Here is a 26937-nt window from a genome sequence, read left to right on the forward strand (position 1 = left end):
GTAAGACATATACATAAAATGTATTCGAAAATTACAGAATATTTTTTACTAGGGAAGGGAAAGTGAGCATAATCGGCGTGTAAAAATTAACCTACTCTTTTATCTTGTACAAATAGTGGCTTGTATTTAGTAAATTGTATCCCCTCGCACCCATAAAAATTTATTGAGAGAAATCATTAATTAGCCTAGACGACTATCTGCTTCTTGTCAAATTTCAGCATAAATTTATATATTATTGTATACAATGTATGTCTGTCTATAGACATCAAATAATTCCTAGCAATGCCGGATACTCCATGTAGTAATTACATAAAACATTACAAGATGAAGAAATCGCAACTTGTATTATCTGTTTGTGTTGAACAACATTTCAACTTGTACATAACTTTGCAACTAAAAAAGTTACGCGCTCGTCTAGGGTATAATTTTTAATATACAGTTCGCGGCAGCGAGTCGAGCAGTAACTGATTCCCGTGAACAATTTCAACCAGATTTTCAAATATAATAGAGGCAGAGAATTGAAGTTATTACTAGTTTATTGGGATGTCGTTGGCTATATCGTTTCTTAAAAATGCCTCCCTTGGCCGCAGCATGGAGCGCAAGACCAAGCACGTCAACCTCACAAAGTACTCGTTCATGTCCAACCACTCCTTGTTCACCGCAGCCTTCAGGGACTACACATTGGGTTAAGAGTTTGCACAAGCCTTCCTCTAAATTGCGCCCCATAGTCCAGGGGGTCCAAGTCCGGGCTTGACGGGGGTCAAAAGTACATTGACCAGAATCCCTTCAGGGTGTCTGCAGGATTATTATTTGCGGGGGCTTGGTTTTTATTTCAAATATACAATTTTTGGAATTTTTTTTTAAAGATTCATAGCTATTTACAGAAAATTATTATTTTAGGAAATAAAATTTCAAAAATTGGCTATCTTTCTGAGGCTCTTTATCGGACTACTTACTGTCTTTCTTCTACTTCACCGATTCCAAAAAGGTTGGAGACCGAATTTTGTTCAGACTACCGCTGCGAGGCTCAGGCCATCCTTCTTCACCTTAAGACTAGTTTCTCCGAGCAGCCGACGATCCTGACAATTTCTGCCACCTTCGCCATGAGTGTCGAGCAAGTTGGATATCCTTTTTCTTTGAACTTCCATCCTCGCTCTCGATCGTAATACAATTGTTGCTTTAAAAAAATGTTCTAATTGGATTATTATAGAATTAGCTCATGTAACTTAAAATAAGGGGTACGAGCTTTAAACAAGTTTAAATCCTACTGCATGATTCGTTGCCGCCCATTATATTTAAAATCAAGTTTTGGATGCACTATTAATTATTATAGAATAAGAGAAACATTTTTTATAGAAAATTATGCTCCGTAGGTATATACCTATTATTGTATGCGGATTAGACTTTATATAAGAAAGTTGATAAGCACTTAATAAAACTAACATAGATTTTTATATCCTATCTTTTTATAAACTTTTTATTAGTTAAAATTTGATTGGGCTTGCTCACGTTGCCTCTGTATGGATCATCAGTTCACAACAGAACAATTAGGGGAGGGGGATGTTATGCAAATAAATTCGAGCCAAAAAAGTTTATTTCTCAGTTGTCTGAATTCTGAAATATCTGGGATTATAATAATTCGTTACTATTATCGTTCAGAGTCATTTTTATCCTTCAAACAATCACCAAATTAAAAGTAAGAGTATTAAAACATATGTAAAATGTTTTTTTTTTTTTTTTTTAATGATTCATAAAGTGTTTTGATTGATTTTGTCTCTTGTTTTGAAATGTTTCAATGTTAGGGTGAAAAATGATGAAAAAAGACACTCTTCTTTAGATTCTTATTACTTATTCATAAAGGAATCATCATCTCTGTGTATTATGATTCATAATACATAGTGATGAGGAATTTCCTAGTTTTATTATAGAAAAATATTCAATGTTTAACTTAAAAAAAGATATATTCAAAAAATATGCATATCCAAGGATTTTTGTTCGATTTTTTATTTTTTAAGTGATCCCATTTTTTATCTGGGTGTACTAGCAAATAAGCAACATTATCCAGGGAGTACTCAATAGTACATTATCTTAGGTAATTGACGATTTCAATGTCAATTTTATTACGTCATACCCATATTTGATAATAATAATTAATATCACAATGCCGTGCTTCGTACAAATTCAAATAAAATAATTATTAATTATATTTGAAATATTAAAACTCCCTACTCATTGTGAAATGGATCTCCTTATTATTTTGATTCTGTTATCTCAATCCCATGAAGGAGTCCACTCTACTACCTTATGAGGTCCGATAGTTTCTGCTTTCCTTCTACGAAAATTCCTTCCAGTTGACCCTCGTGGAATTTGGAATCCGAATTAGACTATCTCTTGAGATGGATAATCAAGTTAGATGTATCTTCTTTCGATAGCCTCGATCTTCCTTTGGTCCTAACTCTGGGAGAACATAGAAGTCCACGGTTTTTTTTTGGTCTTAATTATTGAAGAATGATCTCAGGCCTTAGCAACTGTCAAATTAAAAGCACATCTCAATACCAAATTAGTCTATCTTAGAATGATTCAATTGTTTAAATGTATTGTTTTTTTATATATTTTAGTTCCATGGTAATCATTTCAAATTGTTGTAGTACCTCTTTGTAATTATCATATCTTATTTTATATTTCACATCCAGAGTTTTATATCTAAATCTGTAAGTGCATTGATCCCGTCATAGTTTCAACTATAGATGGATATACTCATACCCAAGAAAGAATCTATTCTACTCTCGTATGAAGCTTAGCTTGGTTTGGTTCTCTTAGCATACATTTTCATCCCACCCTCATCCTCTTATAAATCAAGAAATCGAGCATCTCTTGTTGAGGATGAAGTATCTCGAATCTCTTCTTTTGTTCTAATTTTTATACAATATGAAAGTCTTTCCGTCTGTAATGAATGAAGACCGATCGAAGAAAATGAAAAGCATAACTAAATTTAAAAGTAGTCCCTCCATTTACTCAAATGTTTTTGTGTTATTTTTAAATTCTATGAATTGAGCTTATGTACATCATTCATGTTCTGATAATACTTATTTTTTTACATTATTGCATTGATTTACGTATGCGGCATATCCAGTCTCTTATTCGATTTAATTAGGATAGTAGTGTCTGAAAGAGGGGGTATGACTTGCCACTTGCTTAGATCGATCAGGGACGGACCTCGTTGATGAACCCAAATTTGGGTACACGATATGATTTAATTATATGTTTGTAAATCCAGATACCTTTACTCCTGTGAAATGACTATCAGAGGAATTATTCTTCGGTTATGTTGGAAAGATAAATGAATATGAAGCTATTATTAATTAGTATTCCTTATTTAGGAAATTTTTAAGGATCAGTGATACTGATCAGCAGGCTGATTCCTTCATAGGCAGTTGTACAACCAAAAAGCCCTCTTTAAAAGGAATACGGTATTGTCTTACTTCTTATTTATTTGGATGATAGGTTAAGATATTTTTACCATATGGAAAAATTAGAACTAACCTCACGAAATATGATCATAGTAGGTATTTTGAGAGGCAACTGCTTATGAATGAATCAGTCTTTAAAAAACAGGTTTTAATATTAAAGAATATAACTCCCGAGAAATCATCAGTGGGACTCTCTTTTTTTCCTTAGTACACTCACACGTAACGTCTAAATACAATAATAATTGTCATATGACTTCTCCTCAAATGTGAAAGAATAATAGAGTTTGAGAAAAAAAAGAATAATAATATGTTGGGATGAATGATGATGTATATAATTTACATCAGGGAGCTCTATATACAGTGCACCCTGTATAAACGTTCGATACTATATGACTATATGCCTGCAATATTTCATTAACACGACTACATTGTTATTTTTTAGATCAAAATATGCTTCTGATATATATCAGGGATCACTATATACAGTGCATCCTATGACTTTGTCATACATTCAGACAGACAGGAAGATAAACATTTTTATTAATACCCATAGAAGATAAATGACAGCCAAAGGTCAACTATTTTTTATTATTAATAACATTATTTCTATGTTGTCTATGCACATTAAAGGATTGAAGATCCTAACTTATTTTTTGATTTGTTTTAAATTTCTCACCTTATTTAAGTTATTCCAAATAGTCTTTGTGTGGAAAGTTTAGCTCTTTGGCAATTGAAAAGGGTGGTTACATGACCGTCATCTTCGACTATTTCCATAATTTTATCAATGTTTTCGATAATTGGTCTTCCAGGGCTTAGTTCACCTTTGACATAAAAATTACCGGAACAGAATCAAGGAAACCAAAATTGCACATGATTGGCTGTTACAGTATACGGACCATAAACATCATTTACATTTTTAGCCACATGGCTTGTGTTTTCGCATTTATCAAAGAAAAACTGTAAGATTTTCTCTTTACTTCCGTCTATCTTATATCCTCGATTAAACAATACTGAGTCAAACAATCATAAAATTATGTAAAAAGTATTTTTAATACGAAATCTTATCTTTCTAATCCCATCTAGCTTAACCCGATCAGACTTAAGTAACGTGAGATCCAGATTACTAAATCTATCTGTAAAATATTGGACTTCTTTTTACTAGATATAGTTATTTGGCTTACTACCAGATGATTTCGGGGCTATTTTTTTGTTTCTTTTCGGAGTAAAAGTTGCACGATAGAATAAAGGTAACGGGGTGTATTATGTAGATCCTTTGTCTCTTTTAAATAGTTGAACTGCAATTGCTGTGTTGATATCAACATGAAATATGTAAATTTACATTTAATATCGAAATATGAGACAAATAACGTGAATTGTTCTAAACTAATAGAGCTAAAGCAATAATTCTTCCCAATTTACTAGTTAGATTAAAATTATATCGCTAGATCAATTTAGGGATGGGACTATTTATGGAAAAAAAAGTTAGTTGACCCATTGGAGCATTCAAACTGTTGGTTTGAGTGATCTTTTTTGTTCATTCCTTAATAGATCGTCGTGGTGTTAATATCTTTCTTTAAAAGAAGAATTCCCGCTTACCTTCGGTGTATTTGAAACAAATAAAATCATATAATAGATAGATGATGTTAACAAGGATTTTAATTTAATAATACTATGAGTTTGGCTTCCGTCTTCTCCTCTAGCTTTAGAAAAATCCCATGCTATATATCATATAATACTATAGACTTATCAGCTACAACAGGGTTAGGAGAACTGAGTATTTACAACAATGACTATAGTTGTATAAAATATAAGCTTAATGAGTGCGATATTTTTTTAAGTTGGCAATCTGATGAGTATTTTTATTTTATTTTTCAAAAGCTCTTTTTTTTTATAATTCTTACAGAAATAACCTCTAAATATAAAGTAATAGCTAGTGAGTGTGCACATGAAAGACGGAGAACGACACTGATGATTTCTTGTGGAATTATAAGTATTGTGCAAAGGCAGGTTACCACGTGTATTTACATGTAAAAGTATATATACTCATACATATAAATAAATATAAAATTTGGGAGAAGAGTTGCTCTCACAAAATTATCCTTTATAGATATGTATATACATATATATACACTTTGACGTATACACGCATGATAGATGTGGTGGTAATCCGTCTTAAGTCCTTGTTGATGTCAAAGTATAATTTAAGTTCGACATCGAAGTAATTCTCGGCTATATCCTTGCTATATACGGAGTATGATTTGTGATTATTTCCTTACCCTCAAAACAGCTTCCAGCTAATCTAATAAAACTTAATGACAGCTACACTGCTCTACTCAAAAAAAAAAAAAAAAAAAAAAGGAAAAACGGTTGTTGTGTGAGCTTTTCCTTCCTTTTTTTCATTATCTAATAGGTCGTGGGGGTGTTAATATATCCCTCTAAGAGAAAAATTCTCGCCTAATTTTGTTGTAAATTGATTTAAAAATGCATAATTAAATATATATTTAAATATAAATATAATATTTTCTCTGCACTAATGCTATTTTAAAAGGTTCTCTTTTTTATAGCAGTAATTCATTTCCTACCTCAAAAATCTTAAAAAAGACAGTTCATATTAACAAGGGTCTTAATTCAGATTTACTATATATCTCACTCCCACCTTCTCTTTGCACTCTTACAAAAAAACAAAACATTATATATAAATTCAGAAAGTGTTTGTCAACTATTTTTCAAATTTTTATGGAAAAAAAGTATTTATTAGAGATAAATAGCCAAATATATCCATATATCAAAAGTGAGCCCCGTGAAATAAATCACAGTCTTTATAAAATTATTTATTCCAATATGGAGCTCTCTTTTTTATAGAAGTATATAAATATTGTTCAGTAACATAAGCCACTTTTCAGTATGAAACTTATTCCAAAAGTGTAAGAGTTGGTTATGTAGGTACGAGTACCTAGATACCGGGTATGTAATTTAAAAAGTGTCCCTTTGAATGTAGAATTTCAAAAAGTTTTATTTCGTAAACTAGTTGAGCTACATAAACTAAACTTGTTACAGATGTTGGTGCATGGGTTGTTATTTCTATGCAGCCTTTATCAAATAAGATCATGGCCTCGATGTGCGTAGGTCATAAAATTAGTGATGAAAAGCCTGTGTATAAGGAAAAAAAAGCGAAAATCAAAATGGTAACCCTGACAATTTGAAGAATGATGACAAGGTAGGAGTGAGAGAAGGAAATAAACAAGAACATTGGCAAGAATTACTCCGATGTCGATCCCTAATTCTACTCGGAGTCCAACAAGGACTTACAAGTGTAACTCCGCAATAAATCATCTGGGTTACTCTCCGTCTTTTAACAGCACACACGAATATTCTATCAGGTATTGAATATAATTGAATCTTTTTAGGAATGGATGTTCACTACTCAGGAATTAAATAATAATGACAACTGCTAAGGGAAAAACATTCATCACTGGCTTATAGAAGAAAATGTAAATTATGGACAATTCCTACGTCAGATAATTGTAATACTATAATTTTTATTTATACTTAATTAGAGCAAATCCATCTGACCAATGCTCAAAAAATTTTAGTACTTAATTTATTTTAATCAGTATTGCAAGTTGATTAGATCTTTTAGACACAAATACCCTTTTGCAAATGAAATCATAATTATGTATGCTTCAAATCAGTTCCTTTGTAGCTTAAACAATGAAAAAACCGAGCCGTTATTATTTTTAAATAAAAACCTTAAAATATGGTGTAAACAATTAAATTGTATTTTATCAAAATTCCATATCAAATAAAATCACACTTTGAAATCAAAATAAAATTTGACATAAAAAGTAAAATAACAAATATATATTTGTTATTGATTTTTTTCATATTCAAAAGTAGGTTCAACCCCGTATCAAGGGTTATTATCAAAAACCAGATTTGAAGCGGAAATAACCAATTACAGACTCGTAATCCGATTGGCAAGTACTGCCTGAATCCATAATATTTTTGAAATTTTGTTTATTTGTGTTATTATTAAATCACTCAGTGATAGTCACAAGTATAGAGTATTTTTAATTTTGTAGTTTTATTTGTAGAATAAAACTTAAATTATTTTATTGTTATATCCATTATAGGGGGGGGGGATGGCAATTATCATTTTGGGCTAGAAAGGGCCACTAATACGCCCTCCCCTCCGGGAATTAAGGCACTGTTTACATAGTTTGTACTTGGAATTCCAAGTTATATTAGGAATTTGTCAATCTAAAAGCCTATGTTTTGTACACAAGTTTTTGGGCATTTCTCCCCCCTGTATGCTCGCATTTGGTACTCATAATCTACGTACTTTATTGTAGGTTGTGTTCGCAATTTTAAAGCTTTTATCCCCTCCTACCTGGGTACTTACTTTGTATAAGACCCCTAATGATAATTTTTGTCACTTTAAATAATTAATTAATAAACAGAGAGTAATTTGGAGAAATGAGCATATATTATATTGTAATTGCAATGAACTTCTCGTTTACGCAATACACATTTTAACTAATAATACTCATTATAACATTTTTCCACCCATACATGTTAATAAAAAATACAGTGTGGGACAAAACTTAATTGAATATAATCATGCCCCCTGTTCACAGTTGCAACTGACCCAAACTTTTAATTAAACTACGAAAAGAAAACAATTTTCTTTTTCAAATCAAGTTCATTTCACCATTATTGAAAGTGGAAGGGTCGATATCAGTTAAAAAAAAAAAAACTTTTCCCCTGGTCCTCTGTATATGGTTATTATATATTCTACAAAAGAGGGCACATGTCCCCTCTTTTGTAGTGATGGAATTTTTGACTCTTTTCAGTGAGTATGATCATTTTGCTTCAAACTTTGTATTACCTCCCAAATTTAGTACTATTTTAACTTTGATTTTTTTCTTTCAACCATAGAGATAAAAAAAAGGTATCTATGGTTTGAACTCATGTATAACTTAAATTTTTATAAATGGGTAAGCCATTTGGATTTACAAATTTTAAAAAAATTATCTCTTGTTACTTTCCAACTTTCTCAACTACACAAAGTTGAAAATTTGAAGTTTGAAAATGTATACAAAAACCTATTAGTCTTTAGACTTCAGCTCCCTTCCTACTTGGTGATATGAGCCTAGCCAATTCTCAGATACAAGCCTGTATGTGAACCTCATAGACAATGCTTGCAGCATCAGTAAATACTTTTTCGAAATCAGAAAGTTGAAAAAACGGCTGGTGGATGTGAGTAAAGATAGAGCAGATCCAGATTTCTTGGATCTGGATCAGTTCAGATCTTTAGACGTAAATATTCGAGTAAGTTTTGGGTACCTAGCTTTGGGATCCAGATACGAAAACAAAATTAGTTGGATACTTGTCTAATTCTTTTCTTAGACTTCTACCTAAAGTTCGGACATAATTAAAATAGGATCCAGATTAATTTTACATTTTTAGTTGTTATTGATGCCGAAACAATGAATAGCCCAATAGAAATGCTATGTTCGATATCTATAGTATCTTTTATTTTAAACTGTAATTAAGTATTAAGGAATACTATAAACTTTTTAAGATCTGTAAAACTACGAGTACCCCAAGCCTGTTCGGATCTTGCATCTGGGATAACTCAAATTTACTTATACTGTACTCTAGTACTTTGGATCCAAGATCAATCCTATATTTATTAAGCAATACATTAAGCTTTTTAAGATATGAATAATCCTTCGAATCTTTTTTTTAGATCCGTAAAAGTTTGCCTACCCGAAGCCGGTTCGGATCTCGGATCTTTTTGGATAATGCCAGTTTACTTATGTCGTAGCCGGGTACTTCGAATCTGGGTCAAAGAGCCTCTAGAAGTGAGCCATCTTTCGCGAAATACTTCAATTTTTATAAGGAATTGCGGATTAACAAAAAATATCATGATTTGTATTTTCATAATTTAGCATTTATATATAATCTATGTATAATTTTGTGGGGTTGAGTAACTTTTTTTGGGAAAAGAGCAGGGTTACATATATCTTTGCAGTCTGGACCTACATACATTGTACACTTACACATTATATAATATAAATATCTGTACATAAATTATATTTTACTTAATCACTGTCGTCATCACCATGAAGTGCAAAGTGCGATGATGATCTTTTATTATTTGGGGATAAATCATCCTTTGGTATAAGCATTGCTTCTACTTCTTCGTCATCTGATTCATTGATCATGGAAAATGCGGGATTGTCTCTCATAACGTGCATAGACTCCGAAGACTGTGAGGACGTTGGAGTATAGACATATGCGAGCACGTATATATATGTATTAAGGACGGTGTAAAAAGCTAAGAACTGTCCTCCTGACTCATAGGATGTATAGAGTCTGGCGATGAAATTATCTTCAAGAACGCCAGTTCCATATCTTGAAATTAAAATAGACAAAGTAAGTAAGAGAACAAGAGTCATGGAGCCTGCATGAAACTTTAGTCTTGCGTCCAAAAAATTCATAGACCTTAATTCTCCAAAGGCTCTTAGCATTAAATAGAGTAAGTACACAATGTATACAGCCAGTGTTCCAATGAAAAATAGTTGAAAGTTTTTATAGTGAGCCACGTTCAGTTGGTAACTGAAAGTAGGGTCTTGAAGCTCATTAATTTCCTCCAATACGGCCATAGTTACTCCAGAGATCCAAAGGGCCGATACGAGTATAAACTTTGGTAAGTAAAATTTGTAAAAGCCACGCTCGGTTTGTCTGAGCCCATGGAATATACAAAGCCAAAAGATTAAGAGTGAAAATAAAAAAGTAGCTTGGGAAATCACATCGATAATGCGTGGTAGTATTGAGTCTGTCATAATTGTCAGAGAAAATAATGGATTATTGAATGCAACCAGGAGAGGAAGTAGTAATACGAGCCATTTTTGTTCAATGGACCAATCAGGTAATCCAAATTTTTTCAAACTAAGCAAAACCATTATTGTTATAGCAATTGTCACTACGACAAAAAAACATCGGAACCAAATCTCCATCTTCATGAACTGAGGATTGTTGGTCATTAAATTAAAGGATATGTCCTTGACTTTATAGTGTTTATCTATTATCTTAAGGTCTTCTGAGAATTGTACATTAATAATATATCGAGGGTAATTCAAAACTCCTAAATGCACAATTATAAACGGCTCACATTTCCTTTTGTCACATCTGACTGTCCGTGTTCTATTGTGGACTTTTGATCCAATTTGAGTGCGAGACTTTGACTCATCTTTAATACCCTCTATGCTTATGGCAATCCAAGTTTTTTTGCTAAAAGAGTCCTCATACTTTACTTCAGTTATGATTTCTGCGCTGATCCATAGTTGCTTTCGGTATGAGGATAACTTAGGAGTGAGGACAAAAAAAGGTCCGGTCGGTAATTGAAGTTTTCCAATTTCAGATGCCTTTTCTGTATGCTCAGTTATTATTTTAGGACCAGCCATGCCCATAAGTAATGCAATAAAAAATAAAGAGAAAAACATGATGAAAATGAGTAAATGTTGACCCTTTTGCATGGTATAAAGACGCATTTGAACGGATCTTTCTGGCCTTTCATGATGAAATGCAGGGGATATGTGTTTTGTGAATTCACTAAATAAATCACTGAAATGATTATATCCTGAGCGAAATTTTGGGTTCGAATGTCCTGAGGAAAATAGGTTCTGTGATGATGGGATTCGCCGATTCGGTGGAAGAGACATATTGTGAAATGTACTCCTACATATGTTTATCTAAGAATCCATCTGGTACACTGGTGAGAGAGATGCAGGAGACAACTGTTGTTCAACTGAGTTTGGAATAGAGAGTTGGGAGAGAGAAGAAGAAGAAGAAGAGAAAAAATAAGGAAGGAGACAAAGGAGAAAGCAATATATATATTTATATATATAATCGATCCCTTCATGGAAAGCAAATTTAGTGTGAATCCGTGTCGATACAATACGGTTTTCAATATTCAATTCATATCCGTTGGTATTTTAAAGAATGAATGGAAGATAACAAGGCATTTGTAGTTTGGAGTTTTTGTGATAATATTTGGAGGTATTGACGTTCAAATAACCATGGGGAAATCCATGTGTTGAAAGGGATACCAGGAAAAGATTCCATTTTAGAGATTAATTCCCTTTTGAAACAAACAGCTGTTGCTTCAAATTATAAGTAAAGTAATGTTCAAGAGTCACATTTTTCTTTTGACGACCGCATGAAGAGAAAGGGATTGATAAATAACGAATCCATGGATTCACAGGAATCAATAGAAATGGAGGATTACTCAGATGAGGATGATGAAGTTTTTTTAAGAAATCCTCGAAATGGAGATAGCGCAGTTAAAAGACCTCTTATGAAAAAGTCTAAAGTACTACTACGACTTTAAAAAAAAAAAATAACTCCATCAAAATACAAAGAGTTTTATCATTTGATTTCAGAAAAGTCAAAACGGGGATTTTCATTCAGCATCAATTCGTTCTTCAAAACCAAAGTGTCGGCGATGTTGTGGGCCCCTTTGTATTATGTTTTTAGGATTCAAAACAATAATCGGTATGTAAAAAAAAAAACATAAAACCAATCATGAGTGTCTGCAGGATTATTAATGATTAATAAAAAATGATTAATTAATTTTCTTTGAAATTGATATATTTGAGGGAAGAGCGAGCTACAGCCCCTCCAGCCCACCCCCTGTGGACGCTCCTGCCCATTGACTCTCTTATATATATATTTTTTTTTCAATGTGTTTAGGAATTTTGATCATAACGATCGTTCTCGTGAATTATTTCACAAACGCAGGATGGTTTTTGTTTAATTGGAATGGAAATAAAATATCACACTACGCACCATGTCATGAATTTAAAGTTTTTTCCGTGTGGCAAAAAAATTTCCCAAAATTCATTTCAGAAGGGAATATACGACTGGTAAATATTACAGGTGATGAGTTTTATGATATCGTCGTACCTTTTGGAACGGGTAAGTCCTATCTGACAACTTTAGTCCTTTCAATTGACTTATAAAATTTCATTAACAAATCAAAGGTTCTGATGGTTATGATGTCCCAGATGTGGTTTGTGATATTTACTTTGATGGACAGAGGCCATGTCTAGGAGGAATCATGGCACTAGATGGGAAGACAGGAGACACTCTCTGGGTAACATATACAGAGCATGAAGTCTTTGCTCTTATGTGCCAGGGGGATTTGAATTCAGATACTATCGTGGATTGTTTAGCGGGAGGTCGAGCAGGAGTAAGTTGACATGAAATTATGCATAAGGTTATTTTGGAGGTAAAAGTTCTTATTTTTTTGTGGGTCACACCAAATCTAAATTGGCCAAACTAATTAAACGAAGAAACGAATCTTTTTTAGCATGATATTTGCACAAGGGATATGAGATATTTGAATATATTTTGAAACTATTAAGAAATTATTTTTGTGTCATGGATATCCTCTTTTTTACAATGTCTGGATTAGAGTCCGATCGATATATTCACAAGCCGATTAATTTATGAACATTTATCAAATAATTGGTAATCGATAAAAATATTTCCCTATAATAAATATATTTAAAAAAATGTACAATATCCAATTCAATTATGTTCTATTTTGTATCAAATAATCTACATATAGAAAAGTCTTCATATAAAAGAAGGTTGCATATACTTTGGCTTTCTCTTTTTATCACAAAGTAAATGTTCAATTTGCATTGTTTCAAAGTATTACTTAGCTGTGATGTAACGTAATTAGAAGGGAATAATAATTGAGTGATTATTGATTCTAATCCATAGTTATTTGTTGCAATCAGTGGAAAAAACGGGAAAGTTCTTTGGAAATTTGATAACGACTTGATTCAATCGGATCTGATGAGCGTTTATGTGTCTCAGTTTATACATGATATTAATGGTGATCATATTCCTGAAATATTGGCTGTACATGGAGGCGATGAGCTATCCGATCCAGCCTTGGAGAAAAAAATGTTTGGACGTCTTATAATCTTTGACGGTAAAAGTGGAGCTATCCTCAAATGGATGCAAACTCCAGATCGTAAAGAAAGTTATTATCATCCTCAAATCCTAACTCGTATGGATGGGGAAACCCTCATACTCTTTGGAACGGGAGGTAACTCTCGACCAGGATCCCTCTATATAATATCTCTACAAGATTTGTATAAAAGAAACATCGATGAGGTATCCAGGCATTTAAGTTTATTTTTATGGAGTATACGAATTCTTCTCCATAGGCATATCCCATATATCATGACGAAGAAAAAGGAATGCTGACGCCAGCGACTCTTGTTGATATAAATCGCGATGGAGTTGAGGATATCATTATTGGGACTTTCAATAGTCGGGTAATTGCCTTTGACGGAATGACATATCGACAAATATGGAATACAACATTCAGTAAGAGTGAAAGTTATGGATCCATTGCCGTAGGCTACTATGATGAAGATGATATTCCTGACTTCTTCGTTAAATATCAAATGGGAAAAGGGTATCCAGTATATGAGTTCGAAAAGGTAATTCCATCCACACTTAGATACACACACATTTAAATTTGTATACAGCAAGGATATACTCATTCATATCTTTATTAAACATGTAGTCCGTGGTTTTGTCAGGACTAAATGGAAGTAAGATATCCAAGGAGTGGATTGATTCCATTGGTTCACAATCTTCCCCGTTAACTATTTCAGTCGCAGGAAAAGGAAATGATATTTTCTTACATTGGACTTCAAATTGTAAAGGACATGAACGAGAAAGACTCAAATTCTCATTCCCACCCGGTGAGCTATTACCTATTATATGATTCAATTAATAAACCCTACGATTGATTAACTCTTGAAGGAACAAGCATGCATCAACAAAGTAGAACAGATATTTGCAATGCTCTATTTGATGCTATACAAATCTCTCAATTCTCTGCATTTTCAAGATACTCTGGTTCAAATCAAACAGTTATTTATGATTCACAAACATGGGCAAGTTTTGAACACTCAGGAACAATAAATACGTCGGCCCTTGCCACAAAATATCTGAGAAAAACTCCAGCATTAAAAGATTATTCATTAAATTACGGGGATGATCAACAGCAGTATTCTATATTTCCATATGTCAAAAACGATTTTGAAGATAAATTAGCTCTACTAGAAAAAGAATTGGCAGAATCTCGAGTTCCAAATGATGAGGATGAAGGAATTGCATACTTGGAAGGTGAATCCTCTCCTATTCTTTTACCCTCTTCCTCTCGCAAATCTTCTGTTAAAAAAATTCATTCAGAAGTCTTACCCGACATTCACTATCCTCTGAATCAGCCTCATAATATAAGAAAATTACCAAATGAACTAAACCTGGATTTAGACGATACCTTTTCAAGAACAAAGAGAACTGCATCGCATGAATTTTGGGGTATTCATCGTCTTATGTCTACAGGTTTGTGATCACTTATGGATATTATATACAATGTGCATATATAAAATAAATATATATGTTGCGCACAAGTTGCGATTTTTAATACAAATCAAGTATTCTGCGGCGGCACATAATAAAGTTCAAACGCTCTCAATTATATTACTCATAAATACATACATATTAACCGTGTAATTTTAATAGATCAAAATGATATTATAGTATTAATGTGCATGTTGTTGGGTAATTAGAATTACCAAACCTGTAATTAAAATTAATGCATTTTAAGAATTAAAAATTGCAACTTGTACAATTTAATTATACAAGTTGCAACTTTTACACAACGTATCTATGTATATAAATATATATGTATGTATGTATTAGTGGTGAGTGTGTGTCCGAGACCAAAAAAATTTTTTCAAGTTGTTGGTCGAAAAAATTTTCTAGACCGATATTTCGGTCCAGACATCTGTTTTAAACTGTGGACCAAATTTTAAAACACAATAAGAAGGTTCCTTCCCTTTAAAGAAATGAATAAAGGAAAACTTATAAAAATTTTACTACAAAACCGACCCAGAGTAAACTTGGACCGAATTAGATCAGTCTTACAAAAATCATAAGGGTCTCAGATCGGCTTAGGATTTCCAGAACAAACCCCAAGAGGGTTCATATTTTATGTCTTTATTTATATGAATAAATATTTGTATTATTTGAAATTAGCGAGCGGCAAATGCAGGAATTATATCAAAGTTATTCGTGATAGCTAGTTCAAAATCGTAGATTCCTCTGATTTGGTGTCAAATGACTGTATTTTAGTTTTCTGTTTCAATTTTTTTTAATTTGTTATTTTTCAATATTTATATTTAGGCCATCAAACTGTAGATGTTTACTCAAATTAATATTATTGATTGTATGGTTTTTGAGGTAATATAAGCTTTAAAAAATATTAACAAAACACCTAAATCTTAGCTCCTGAAACTCAAAAAAAAAAAAAAAAATTAGGTAGAACTTTTTTTTATACACTAATTCAATATATTAAAATAGAATGTCACTCAGTTTATTGAGTATTAACCTCCACCTATGGTAATTGTTCCTTAATAGAATTTTTTGCTACATCAAACATCTTTAATAAACTAACATAAAGAAACACATTTGAACTCTGTATTTTTAACATTTTGTGCTACCTTGACATGACAAAATTTAATGGCCTCTATCTGTCACCATATATAATCTTCGTACCAAGTTACTTTTGCTGTAATCCTGGTGACCAACAGAGAAACCAACCAACAAACTATTTCCTATCTAAATTAGGCTACTTTAAAAAATCACTTTTTCTTACGTGGGGTCAAACGGTGTTAATATAAATAAAACTAGTATAGGCACTCGATAGAACACAATCCTCCGCCTATGTTCATTTGTCCTATTTTTTATAAACTACATAAAGCACCTTTATTAAAACTAAATAATGACACCATTTTGAGCTCATTACCTCAATAGGTTCTAATGTTATGGTCATTTATGCATATTTAATTAACGTTTTATGTTACCTTTGACCTTGATCTCTAAAAAATAAAATACATTCTTACTGTGACCATATATAATCTTAGTACATAGTTTGATCAAAATCGATCGGTAACTTTTGCCGTAATTTTGGTGACTATCTGGTGACATAAATGAGGTCAAAAAGTGATGTCACTTTTTTTCTTTAATTGAAATTTTCTATATTAATCTATAACAACATATTATTAGTACTGCCGAGGTGAAATTGATAGCTAAGGCATATAATACTAACATGGAAACATGAAACATTTGAAAATTGTATTTGATTTACATTGTAGATATCTACATACTTTGTGGAACGTAGCTTTGCACTTTATCAAAAAATTTGGATCCTGAAAAATAATTTGATTACTCTTATTTTTAGGTACACTAGCACCTCCAATTATACATTCGAATGACAGTATTGATATTGTTATTGCATCACATTGGATATATCCATCTAAAACACCTGTTCTACAGCCAGAAGATGAAGAATGTATCATCCAGAGTAATAAAGAGATCGATATAAGTAAGAATGTAATAATCATTCATTGGTAACTATTCATTAAAGTTTACTCTTTTGTTGTTATAGAGAAGTCTAATTTAAATGAAGATGAACTAGAAGAATTACAAAAAGAAATTGTCAGTAAGTGCCTTAAAAAATCTGGAAATGAACCCAAGAAAGACCGCATCTACGAAACGGGCTCCGAATACGACCCTTATAATGTTAATATGGGACAGTTATCTATTTACAGATTTACGCTTCGTTGTGTATGTAACGTTAACATGCTCAAATCTGGCCAAGAATGTGGAAGAGTCCTGCCTTTTAGTCAACAAGGCTGGCCTTCATTTATGGGATCAAGGGGTGATTCTAGATTCATAAAAAGAAAGGTATAGTTACGGAATATTAATTACTTTAAATTCCGTGTCAGGAGAATTCGTATTGAATATTTTCGCCTGTAATGTGTCCACTTTGTACATTTTCACTTTCTGAGGTTTTCATCTTGAGACCTTTTTGCCTTGGATAACAATGATGTGAATACTACTTGTGATAAGTTTGCTATCGGGATTTTTGCCGTTGTATTCCCCGCAAAAACGTCACAAGGCGAATATATACGAAACAAAAACGTTCAAGGGGAATTCTCCTATAACCATTAATTGCAAAGAAGTGAGGGGCCATACTTCCATGACCCCACCGGTGGCGTGGACCCTATTACAATTACAATATATCCCTAGTACTAGAGCCATTTTAAATGTAGAAGGTTCTTCTCTTTAGAGCAGTAATTCATTTTCTCCACCCAAAATCATATAACAGGTAGCTGATATTAACAAGGGTCTTTATTCAGCTGTACAATAAGTATCACTTCCGCCTTCTCCACGTGCTTTTTTTTCATTACAAACTACTCCACTTTATGTATTACATATTTTCCCTTATGGTGATGAATCTTAACCTTTCAATTGCTCGATATCTTTTGAATCGTATATTAATATTATGTATGTAAATCAAATTTGCAAAATAAATCTCAAATGTAGAAAAATCTCAAATAACATTTACGAATTTACAATAAACTCATACAACTACAGCTACAGATCCAAAATTTCATTTTTGACTAACATTTTGATCAATATTTAATAAATTTATGTTTTATACTGATTTCAGTAGAATCCAAGATTTTTTATTTATTTTTTCCATGTCAATATCCCATGTACAGATTCCCATCTAATGCTATTATTATTCTTCATTTCAGGAAGAATGGTTTTAAGATAACATACATACGCCTCCAATTTATTGCTTAAAATTGTTAGCTGTTTTTCATTGTCTTTTTTGTTACTACTAGATATACAGTATCAATCCTAGACATGTTGTAATAATAAAATAATAAATATTAAACTATATATAATCCGGGTTTTTTTTTGTCCCGTGGAAAATTGGAAGACCTATTTTACTGAATATGCAATAGATGTAAAATGAAATTAGTGTGATCAATAACAGATATATAGTCTAGAAATAGCTACTAAGTATATACATGTATTATAAATCAAACAAGTCTCATGCTATATGAAATATATACCTCATTAACTCAAGTTTAGCATTAAATTGATTATAAAATAAAGGTAGTACCCGGCATTGCCATAATTAGGCTCCGACTAAAACACCAACTTTTCTTTAATAATATAGAAGAGAACTACACAAGAAATATTTGTAATTTTCTTTTTAAAATTTTTTTCTAAAAAATTTAATTTTTTGTTGATTTTTGATTTTCTTTTTTTCAAAAATTTTAATTTTCGGATTATTTTTGAAAAAGTTCCAAAAACCAAGCCTTCTCCAAAATATAATTCGGCGGACGCATTTGAATATTATAATATTTCCCAAAGTGACCCATTTGTGATGTGTATTTACTATTTCAGAGTAAACTTATTAATTATAATTCTCGTTGGCGAAAGGGGTAGGCCCAAAAAGGCACCAGGCAAGCTAATGACATACAAAGGAGGATGAGGTATTCCCAAAGGGAAACACGAGAATACCGAATCAAGGATAATAGACAATGATTAAAGGTCTTACTAAGTTAGATACCCATCTAGAACTGATTACGAGTTAATTTATTCTAATATATGTATATATTTACAATGTACATAAAGGAACCAGTAAATAAGTAAGGGTCAGAATGACTACTTACTTAATAAAATATATACCAATTTGCTAAGATAGACTCCTTATGAGGCAAAAATATCACCAGCCAGTGTATAAAAGTAAAAGAAACCCAAAATTAACCGTGGTAACCCTGCCAATTTGAAGAATGTTTGAGAGAACAGCTTAGCTGTCATGACGTGTTATTAGATCAGCTGCAAGCTGTCATGAGAGGAAGGAAATAAAAATAACTCCCCCTCTGCATATACGATAACATATAGGCTGGAGTTACTCCGACACTGATCCTCAATTCTACTCCGAATCCAACAAGGACTTACACTCCACAACAAATCCTGAGAGTTACTCTTCGTCTTTCAGGTACTAAGGATTAGTTTATACTTCGTGTTCTCTCTTCAAGAAGAAAATAAGTTTGATGACAGCTTTGGTTAATAAAAAGTTCTATTTGGCTAGCAATTTCAAAAAGAGTGCATTCTTCAAATTTAATATTTTTTAACCTCTGGTAATAAAATTCTTAGAAGCCAAAGATGATCTGTTTCTTTTATATTGGGGAGGGATTACACATGCCATAAGGAAAAATATGATTTCATCATTCAAATTACATCAAACCCCGAACAAAAAATACTTAATAAGTTCAACACATGAAGTTATTACGTCTTGAAAACATGTTCCCTTCCCTTTAACTCTCGTTTTGTTCCTCTGACAGCTCTCAAAAATATTAGCTCATTCAATAATTTAAAAAAACCTGATGGCTTAGCCCTTATTATTTTTTTTAAAACCCACAAGAACAACGGAGATTATTATGAATATGGAACCTTTATACATATATCATATTCACAAATGCATGTAGACTTTCATGGACGAGGCCCCCATCTTGATCTTGATCTATAACTCTAGTACAATCCTTGATGTAAGTAGGGATTTCAATATCTCTTTATGTAATTTTGATGAAGAAATGGACACAAATTATTTCTAATGATTCTTTGCAACGGAACGTAGCCTTAGCATTACGTAATTCCTTCCCAATGCAATGACACCTGCGTATTATTTATATATAATTAATTACGGTTTGAAGAATTGTTATTATTTAGCCTGTTTACCTTTTTATTTCTAATTTCTCAAAGCTGGAATACAATTGTAAAAATTCAAAATAAATATATAACTAAGAAGAACTAGTATTCCTTCTATTATTATCCAAGGGAAAAAGGCTCAAGCTGAAAACGTCTCCAGGCAAATCAGTACACGGCGAAAACGTCTCTAGGCGAAAGTGCCACAAGGCAAAAAATGTTATAGGCGAACCCTCCTAGAACCGTAGAAAATTGATATTTTTACGGCCTTTTCGATTATTATTTAATTCCCAATATCAGTGCTCCTATATAATATCAATTATGTTAATCGCATCTTAACAAAACCAAATCACAGCACAATGAATGTAAATTTGATCTTACTTTTATAGAGAGCATCACATTTATAATTAATGTTGATCATATATATTATTATATATTTTACTTTTTTGATCCATAGAAATGAACAATTATAACGATCTATCAAGAAATACAATTTTGAATACAGACATGAGTACATATGTACTTTGGAGCTCACTGTATAGAAACAAGTGCAAAAGGAAAATAACTACAAGGAATATTACACATTGAAAGAAGAATCCCATCATATTCTTATGAAGAGGAAAAAGTGGCAGAATTAGGCATTATTGAGAAGCTTTGTACAAATATATATATATTTTTTTTCATTTACGCAATTCCTCTTCGGAATGAAAATACATTTAAACATTGAAACAACTATTTAAAATAATGAATGATTTAATTCTTATAATTTAGTAGTATATTTTGAAGTTTCATTATTTTTTTATTTAGAAAGCTAAAATGAAGGAAATGTCACGTTTGATGTTTCACTTATAGAGTTGGGACTTTTTATCCCCATAAATATAACATCCTTTCAAAGTAGATTCTAAACGATTTTATCATATGAATTTGAGCTTACAAAAATCTTGTTGGTATGGAAAAGCATTCAGGTTGTCCAGTTGTTTTTCATACTTATAGTATGGTCTCAATATATTGTCTCTTAAAAAAAGAGGAACCTTACCTATACAGCAAGAAAGGATATTGGCTGAGATTGGTAGATTGAAGGGTTCTGTAAACATGTCATGGGTAAAAGGCCATAACAATAATACGGGCAATGAATATGGGGATGTACTAGCTAAAATGGAATGTAGAATGACGGAACAATAGACACTGGAAGTCCCATGGGTCATTGTAAAAACTGAAATAAGAAACAAAATTAATAATGTTTTGTTGAAAGAGTGGCGTGGTGATGTAAGATATCGGTAAAATAAGTACTTTTTTCTTCGTCTTTGTAAGGGATAGAAAATATATAAAGAGAGAGGATTGAACATCAATTAAAAAGTTTTTATGTTTTGTGACCGGTCATATTCGCTTGAAGAAACATTTAAAGAAGATAGGATTGATGAAGGATGACTGATACATCTTATGTGGGGAAGAAACAAAATCTCACGTACATCTAATAATACTTATAGAACTGGCTGTTTTTAGCGCCATAAATATAACATCCATTCAAAGTAGATTATAAACGCTTTTATCATATGAATTTGAGATTACAAAAATATTGATAAATATATGATATTTTTTGATAGTTTTGATACAAAATGGTCCACACTTTTGCTCAATAACGATGCAAGATATTGTCTTTTGTCGCAGCTCAGAACCAATCAATAGTATATTCTTATATAAACGATCCAAAATTTGCCACACACTATATTATTAAAAGGGCATTATGAATAATTAAGAAATAACTCATACTTTTGAAATTTTAAATAATCACGTTGTCTTGCCATTTCTTGTTCTTAATACACTCATGATAGCGCATTCTTGAGAAGGTGACTGATGTATAAAGAGGTACTCAGAATGAAGGCATGAGCCAATGAAGTATATTATCAAAATTTTCCGTACTAAAAATCCTTTTTTTTTGTTACTAAGTCCCTCATCTAAAATATAATTAATTCATTAATCAAAGACGTATAATTAATATTTATATTGGAGGCGTACACACTAAAAAACACCGTAGAAACAGCATATTTTGAGTGTCTCATTCATTGGCTAGCTATAATAACATACAATAATAAATAAATAATGATGGTGAAAGTAAAAATAACTTTCAATATCCTCATGTATAATTAAAAAAATACTGTAATATTATTTAACACCTCAACATAGTTGTACATTGCGAACTCGCACATGGGTTGAGCATCAGGACTTCTGAATTTTGAAAATTTATCAAGCACTTTATTCAAATCATCAGGATATTGTTCGAAAAAGTTGCAACGTCTTCCAGTCCCTAATTATTATGTACAATATTTGAAGATCAAGTTTTGATGAAATTTCCAAAGACCTTGTCCATAAAAAGGAATCATACCATGAGCAGCATTACCCAGGATCCTTGTTATGATAGTTGTATGGAGAACACTAAGAGAGAAAAAGGAAGCTGCGTACCTATGGAGTCAATTGTTATAATAAGGACTATACTTTTATAGAAGGTTGCTTTGTCGACCAAGGAGTTGAACCTAATAGATCCAATACTACTAAAAAAAAAGATGCAGATATAAAATAATAGTTACGTTTCGAATGACATAAATAGAGTAACGGTAAAGATTTATCTTGATTTAGAACAGCAATCATCATAAATTGATTACGAGGCCAATGTGCAGAACATTGGAATCCATTACAAACTAAAAACAACACAAAAATAGCTATTCATTTAAAGATAAGATTCATTCATAAAAAGTGACTTACTTGACCATCCTTAGTTGGAGAAACATATAATTAATTATAAGTATAGAGTGTTGTTCATAATTAAATACAGTTGATGATTTCATGATGGTTTTCCTCACTGAGGAAAATGCTCCATCACAGCCTATCATCAACGATTTTCCCCTCACTACAAAGTTGAAAAGAACAAACATAATGGGAATATTGAAAATATAATGTGGGGATTCTTCCACAAACGTTTTTTATAGCTCTCTGAACAGTCTGGTGGGAAATTACGAGATATCTAGCATGGGCCCTCATGGACTTGAGTAGATTGCCCTGGACTATTTTCTTTAACTCTTCCGAATTCAATTTGACCATTTTGACAGAGCTCTTCTTCCTTTCCAACGTTTCGGACTTGCTGACGGCTTAGACAACTGCTTGGAGTGCTCTAATAATGGAAAATTCATCGATCACGTTCAAGTGGCAATATCGAATATATAATGTATGGCTAAATAAAGTCTTACTGTTCGAACTTTAACCTTACATTTTTGGGATCACATTCAATATGCTCAAAATATCTGTGGAGATTGGGAATAGCTCTCTCCTTTTCTTATGAGGATTTCATTTAAATATCTTCAACTAATGGATAGAATGGCTTGATCCTTTTTTCCATGGGGAACATTATACAAATTACAACTTGAGCATCGAACGACGGTCAATTCTGAGTGGTACATCCCAATTTGTTTGCCTGAAGTCTTCGGAGAAATTCAAAAAATGAACAAGAGAAGACGAATCATTGCTCACCATGACAATTCGAGCTCTCACACATCGGCTCAACCCAGTGCCTTTTTGACCGGCCAAAACGTCGAATTGATGGATTGACCGCCGTACAGCCCTGACTTGGCACACAATGACTTCTTTTTATGCAAAAGTGTATAAATTATGCTGGAGAGTACTTTAAAAACAATAAAGGCATTTCCGATGATAAATATTCGCATTTTCATTATTAGACCAGAAATATATAAAGCAGTCTACGTAGTGACGTAATAGACTATGAATGGTTGCGTGTTTTGTCAAAATCTGCCTGTATTTCCTAGCAGTTGGTACAATACATCAGATTGAAAATGCTAGCTAACCCAATTACATGATGGTCTAACCTTTTACATTTATTAACCTTGAATATTACTAGATTTAGTCTTAAAAGATCATATGTCGTCTTCTTATGAATTCCTGATCATTGTTAAAGACACGATCGCTTATGGCTTCTGCATAAGTTTTTTTTATACATAAACATTAAGTATTATTTTTTTATTCTAGGTATTATGTTGGTTAACGATAATTTAAAATAAAGGATGCTTGTGAATCCTATATCATTTACTTGCAAGTAAATGATATAGGATCCAACATTGAATCTCAAATCCACGTCGAGTCTCAAGTTGTATGATACTTCAATGCTTTCTGATTTGACAGAAAGTTATATAATTCTTAAACAGAAGCTATGCAAAGCTTACCTTGGCAATATTCATATATGTGAACTTCATATCCTCCTTTTGCTAATACACATGCTAGAAGCGAGCCAAACTAATTGAATAATCAAATATAGGTTAAACATTTTTCTAATAATTCATATGTTTGTTTACAATTATTTCAAAAATTGTATACACTTAATTAATTATGGAGTTACGTTAAAATGAAATGAATATAAAATTTGAATTAAAGAAGGACAAAAATCCAAAATATATTATTCAAAATCAAATTCAAGGTTCATACATATTTTGTATATAAAAAAAAAACAAGATCCAAAATATATTTACACTAGTAGGGGCTTCCGCTGAAAAAATTATATTTACAATTATGTGAACAAGATACAAAAAACTAAAAAAAAAAAAAAAAAAACAAGAATCATTTATACTTAATTCTTAAATTTATCATTTTCAAAATATTAATAATCCCCTCCCTGTAGGTCTAATTCAATTATTAATGATGGTTGAGTAATTGAAATTAATTCATATTTCGATATATTAAAGGATACACAATTAGTTACAATACAAAACAAATTTAAGGTCTCTAGCCTAAGTACAAGTAGAAAAATGACACTTGAACGTGATCGACGAATTTCTATTCGTGCACTCTAAGCAGTTGGGTGTCTCCACCGTCTATGTCGTCAGCAAGTCTTAAGCGTTGGAGAGGAAGAAGAACTCAACAAAAAGGTCAAACTGGATCCGGAGGAGTTAAAAAAAAACAGTCAAGACCAAGACCCTCTGTCTCCCTTCAGCCCTGATTCCTACACCTAGCACCCGAATTGTTCGTCATTCAAATGCCGAGGCCCTCAAAGCCAATTTCAGCCAGTACAAGGACACCATGACAGTGGATTACATCCCAATTGGGTACCATGCCTTTTGCCACCGCTTGAAATGCATCATTTCCGCTAAGGGCTTCTACATTAATGATTAAGAGAGTTCAGACACACATCTATTAATAGTATTAATTTTGTTGAAATTCTATTGTTAATTAATAAATTATATCGTGTTGAAGTTTAAAAATTGCTTTATATTTACCAAAATCAGTCAATTTTTTTACATAGTCAATATATGTTGGATTTTCAATAGTGTTAAAAATGGGGTGCAGGTTTGATTATATTTACATCAAATGGACAGAAAACAACAACAAAATTTGTATACAAGGAGTTTTTACAATAGACATTTACCTATTATATATTTGAAGTAGATTGTTTTAGTTTAGAATTTTAACATATACAAACTAAATATAAATAAAAACATTTTAATTTATCATTGGCTATCTTTAGGATAGCGTGTTTGCTCTAGTCTACTATAATATAATATTATAATTGTATGTCCGCTGATTAAAACGCATTGGGTATTTATTTGAAAAACAGAGACATACTTTAGTTATAAAATAAAAGTTGTTCAGAATTCTGAGTTACTTACCTAAGATTATGTTTCATTCTGATCAGACCTGATTCCTGGGCTTTAGAGGGGAAGTTTTTTTTTCCTCTAATAAGTTGATTTTTTTCATAAAACAAGATCGATTCCCCGTGTTTCAATGTTTTTTCAAGGTATAGATTGTCCATTCGAAAATACACCAAAAAAAATAATCCAAGAAACGAACGGAATAAGATATATATATATATCTGTATATTGAATATAAATAAAAAAGGGGATTAGGAAGAGGATTAGCTTGTTTTTATGTATTTTTAGTAGGTAAATTTTTAGTGGAGCAACGGTCAAAGTAGAGCGATAGCCTATGCCTCATTGCCCTATGGCCCTTCCACGACTGCCCGTATCGGTTGTCGTTGAGCCTTTAGATCGATTTTTGGGTGAGTACTGTGCAAAGAGTCAAAGTAGAATCATGAAATCATATTCCACAAATCCAAAAAATGATACAGACAATAGGGAAAGGTCCATACGGCAATGATAAATAGTTCTACTTTGCTCTACCAAAAATCTACCTATTAAGGTTGATGGAGGAACATAATTATAATGGGCAAAGGGATAGACGATCTTCAAATCTTGTCTATCGACAAGTTTTTCTAAATTCTGAAGTTAATTTAAGTATTAAAGAAATCATTCATAATAAAATATATAATACTGGTACGTTTTAGTATTTCATAATATTAAAATCCTACATAGTATTTTATTCGATACTGAATTATGATATTGCTTAGTAATGGTTTAATAAAAGCGTAACTATGCATTTGTATTCTATATGATAGCCAAAATGTATTCATAGAACTAATAAAATGATCAATATCAGAACATTAGTCCACTCAAGAAATCCAAAACGCTTTCCCCCTTCCGCACAGTTACTAATTTTATGAGATCACTCTCGCTCGTTTTTAAAGCAGCTCTCGCTCAATTAAAAATGAACTCAGTTAGTTTTTGTGAGCGCGCTCCCGTTCTCGCTTATTTTTTATAGCAATTAGTGCGATCCCGCTCATTTAAAAATGAACGGTGCTCTTTTTTTCGCTCCTATAGGAGTATTTGAACTAGACAACTCTTTATAATTGCAATTAATTTCCTGATATTTATATATCATTTAATCCAATAAATGAATAGAA

General features: G+C 32.0%; 2 protein-coding genes and 1 long non-coding RNA gene across 9 annotated transcripts; 1 reads left to right on the forward strand and 2 right to left on the reverse strand.

Moving 5' to 3' along the window:
* Positions 1-9385: 9385 nt before the first annotated feature.
* LOC121121934 (transmembrane protein 181) lies at positions 9386-11200 on the reverse strand. Its single transcript, XM_040716926.2, has one exon. The coding sequence runs from the start codon at positions 11198-11200 to the stop codon at positions 9578-9580; it is 1623 nt and encodes a 540-aa protein (XP_040572860.1). The 3' UTR covers positions 9386-9577.
* A 107-nt stretch (positions 11201-11307) lies between these two features.
* Positions 11308-18512, forward strand: LOC121121932 (uncharacterized). Of its 3 annotated transcripts, XR_011781163.1 has the most exons (12): positions 11308-11850; positions 11921-12032; positions 12231-12455; positions 12521-12729; positions 13269-13667; positions 13721-13999; positions 14086-14266; positions 14328-14912; positions 15756-15812; positions 16813-16956; positions 17020-17318; positions 18176-18512. XR_011781163.1 is itself a non-coding variant. In XM_040716924.2 (11 exons), exons 1-11 carry the CDS (start codon positions 11698-11700, stop codon positions 18188-18190), a joined length of 2601 nt encoding a protein of 866 aa, XP_040572858.1. In that variant the 5' UTR covers positions 11308-11697; the 3' UTR covers positions 18191-18512. The 3 variants fall into 3 exon arrangements, 2 of the variants coding, with proteins under 2 accessions (XP_040572858.1, XP_071746133.1); XM_040716924.2 differs by lacking the exon at positions 15756-15812; XM_071890032.1 differs by lacking the exon at positions 15756-15812 and having other exon boundaries at positions 11725-11850; positions 11900-12032.
* Positions 18513-20782: 2270 nt separating this feature from the next.
* LOC121122232 (uncharacterized) lies at positions 20783-26012 on the reverse strand. Of its 5 annotated transcripts, none has more exons than XR_011781165.1 (11): positions 25808-26012; positions 24371-24440; positions 23664-23776; positions 23404-23614; positions 23115-23307; positions 22902-23046; positions 22727-22837; positions 22635-22672; positions 22316-22574; positions 21934-22096; positions 20783-21864 (listed from the first exon to the last, which is right to left on the reverse strand). It is a non-coding gene; the product is annotated as an uncharacterized lncRNA (long non-coding RNA). The 5 variants fall into 5 exon arrangements; XR_011781166.1 differs by having other exon boundaries at positions 23404-23607; positions 23664-23814; XR_011781164.1 differs by having other exon boundaries at positions 23664-23814.
* Positions 26013-26937: the final 925 nt, after the last annotated feature.

Source organism: Lepeophtheirus salmonis, chromosome 7 (assembly GCF_016086655.4).
Source record: "Lepeophtheirus salmonis chromosome 7, UVic_Lsal_1.4, whole genome shotgun sequence".
Taxonomy (NCBI): domain Eukaryota; kingdom Metazoa; phylum Arthropoda; class Copepoda; order Siphonostomatoida; family Caligidae; genus Lepeophtheirus; species Lepeophtheirus salmonis.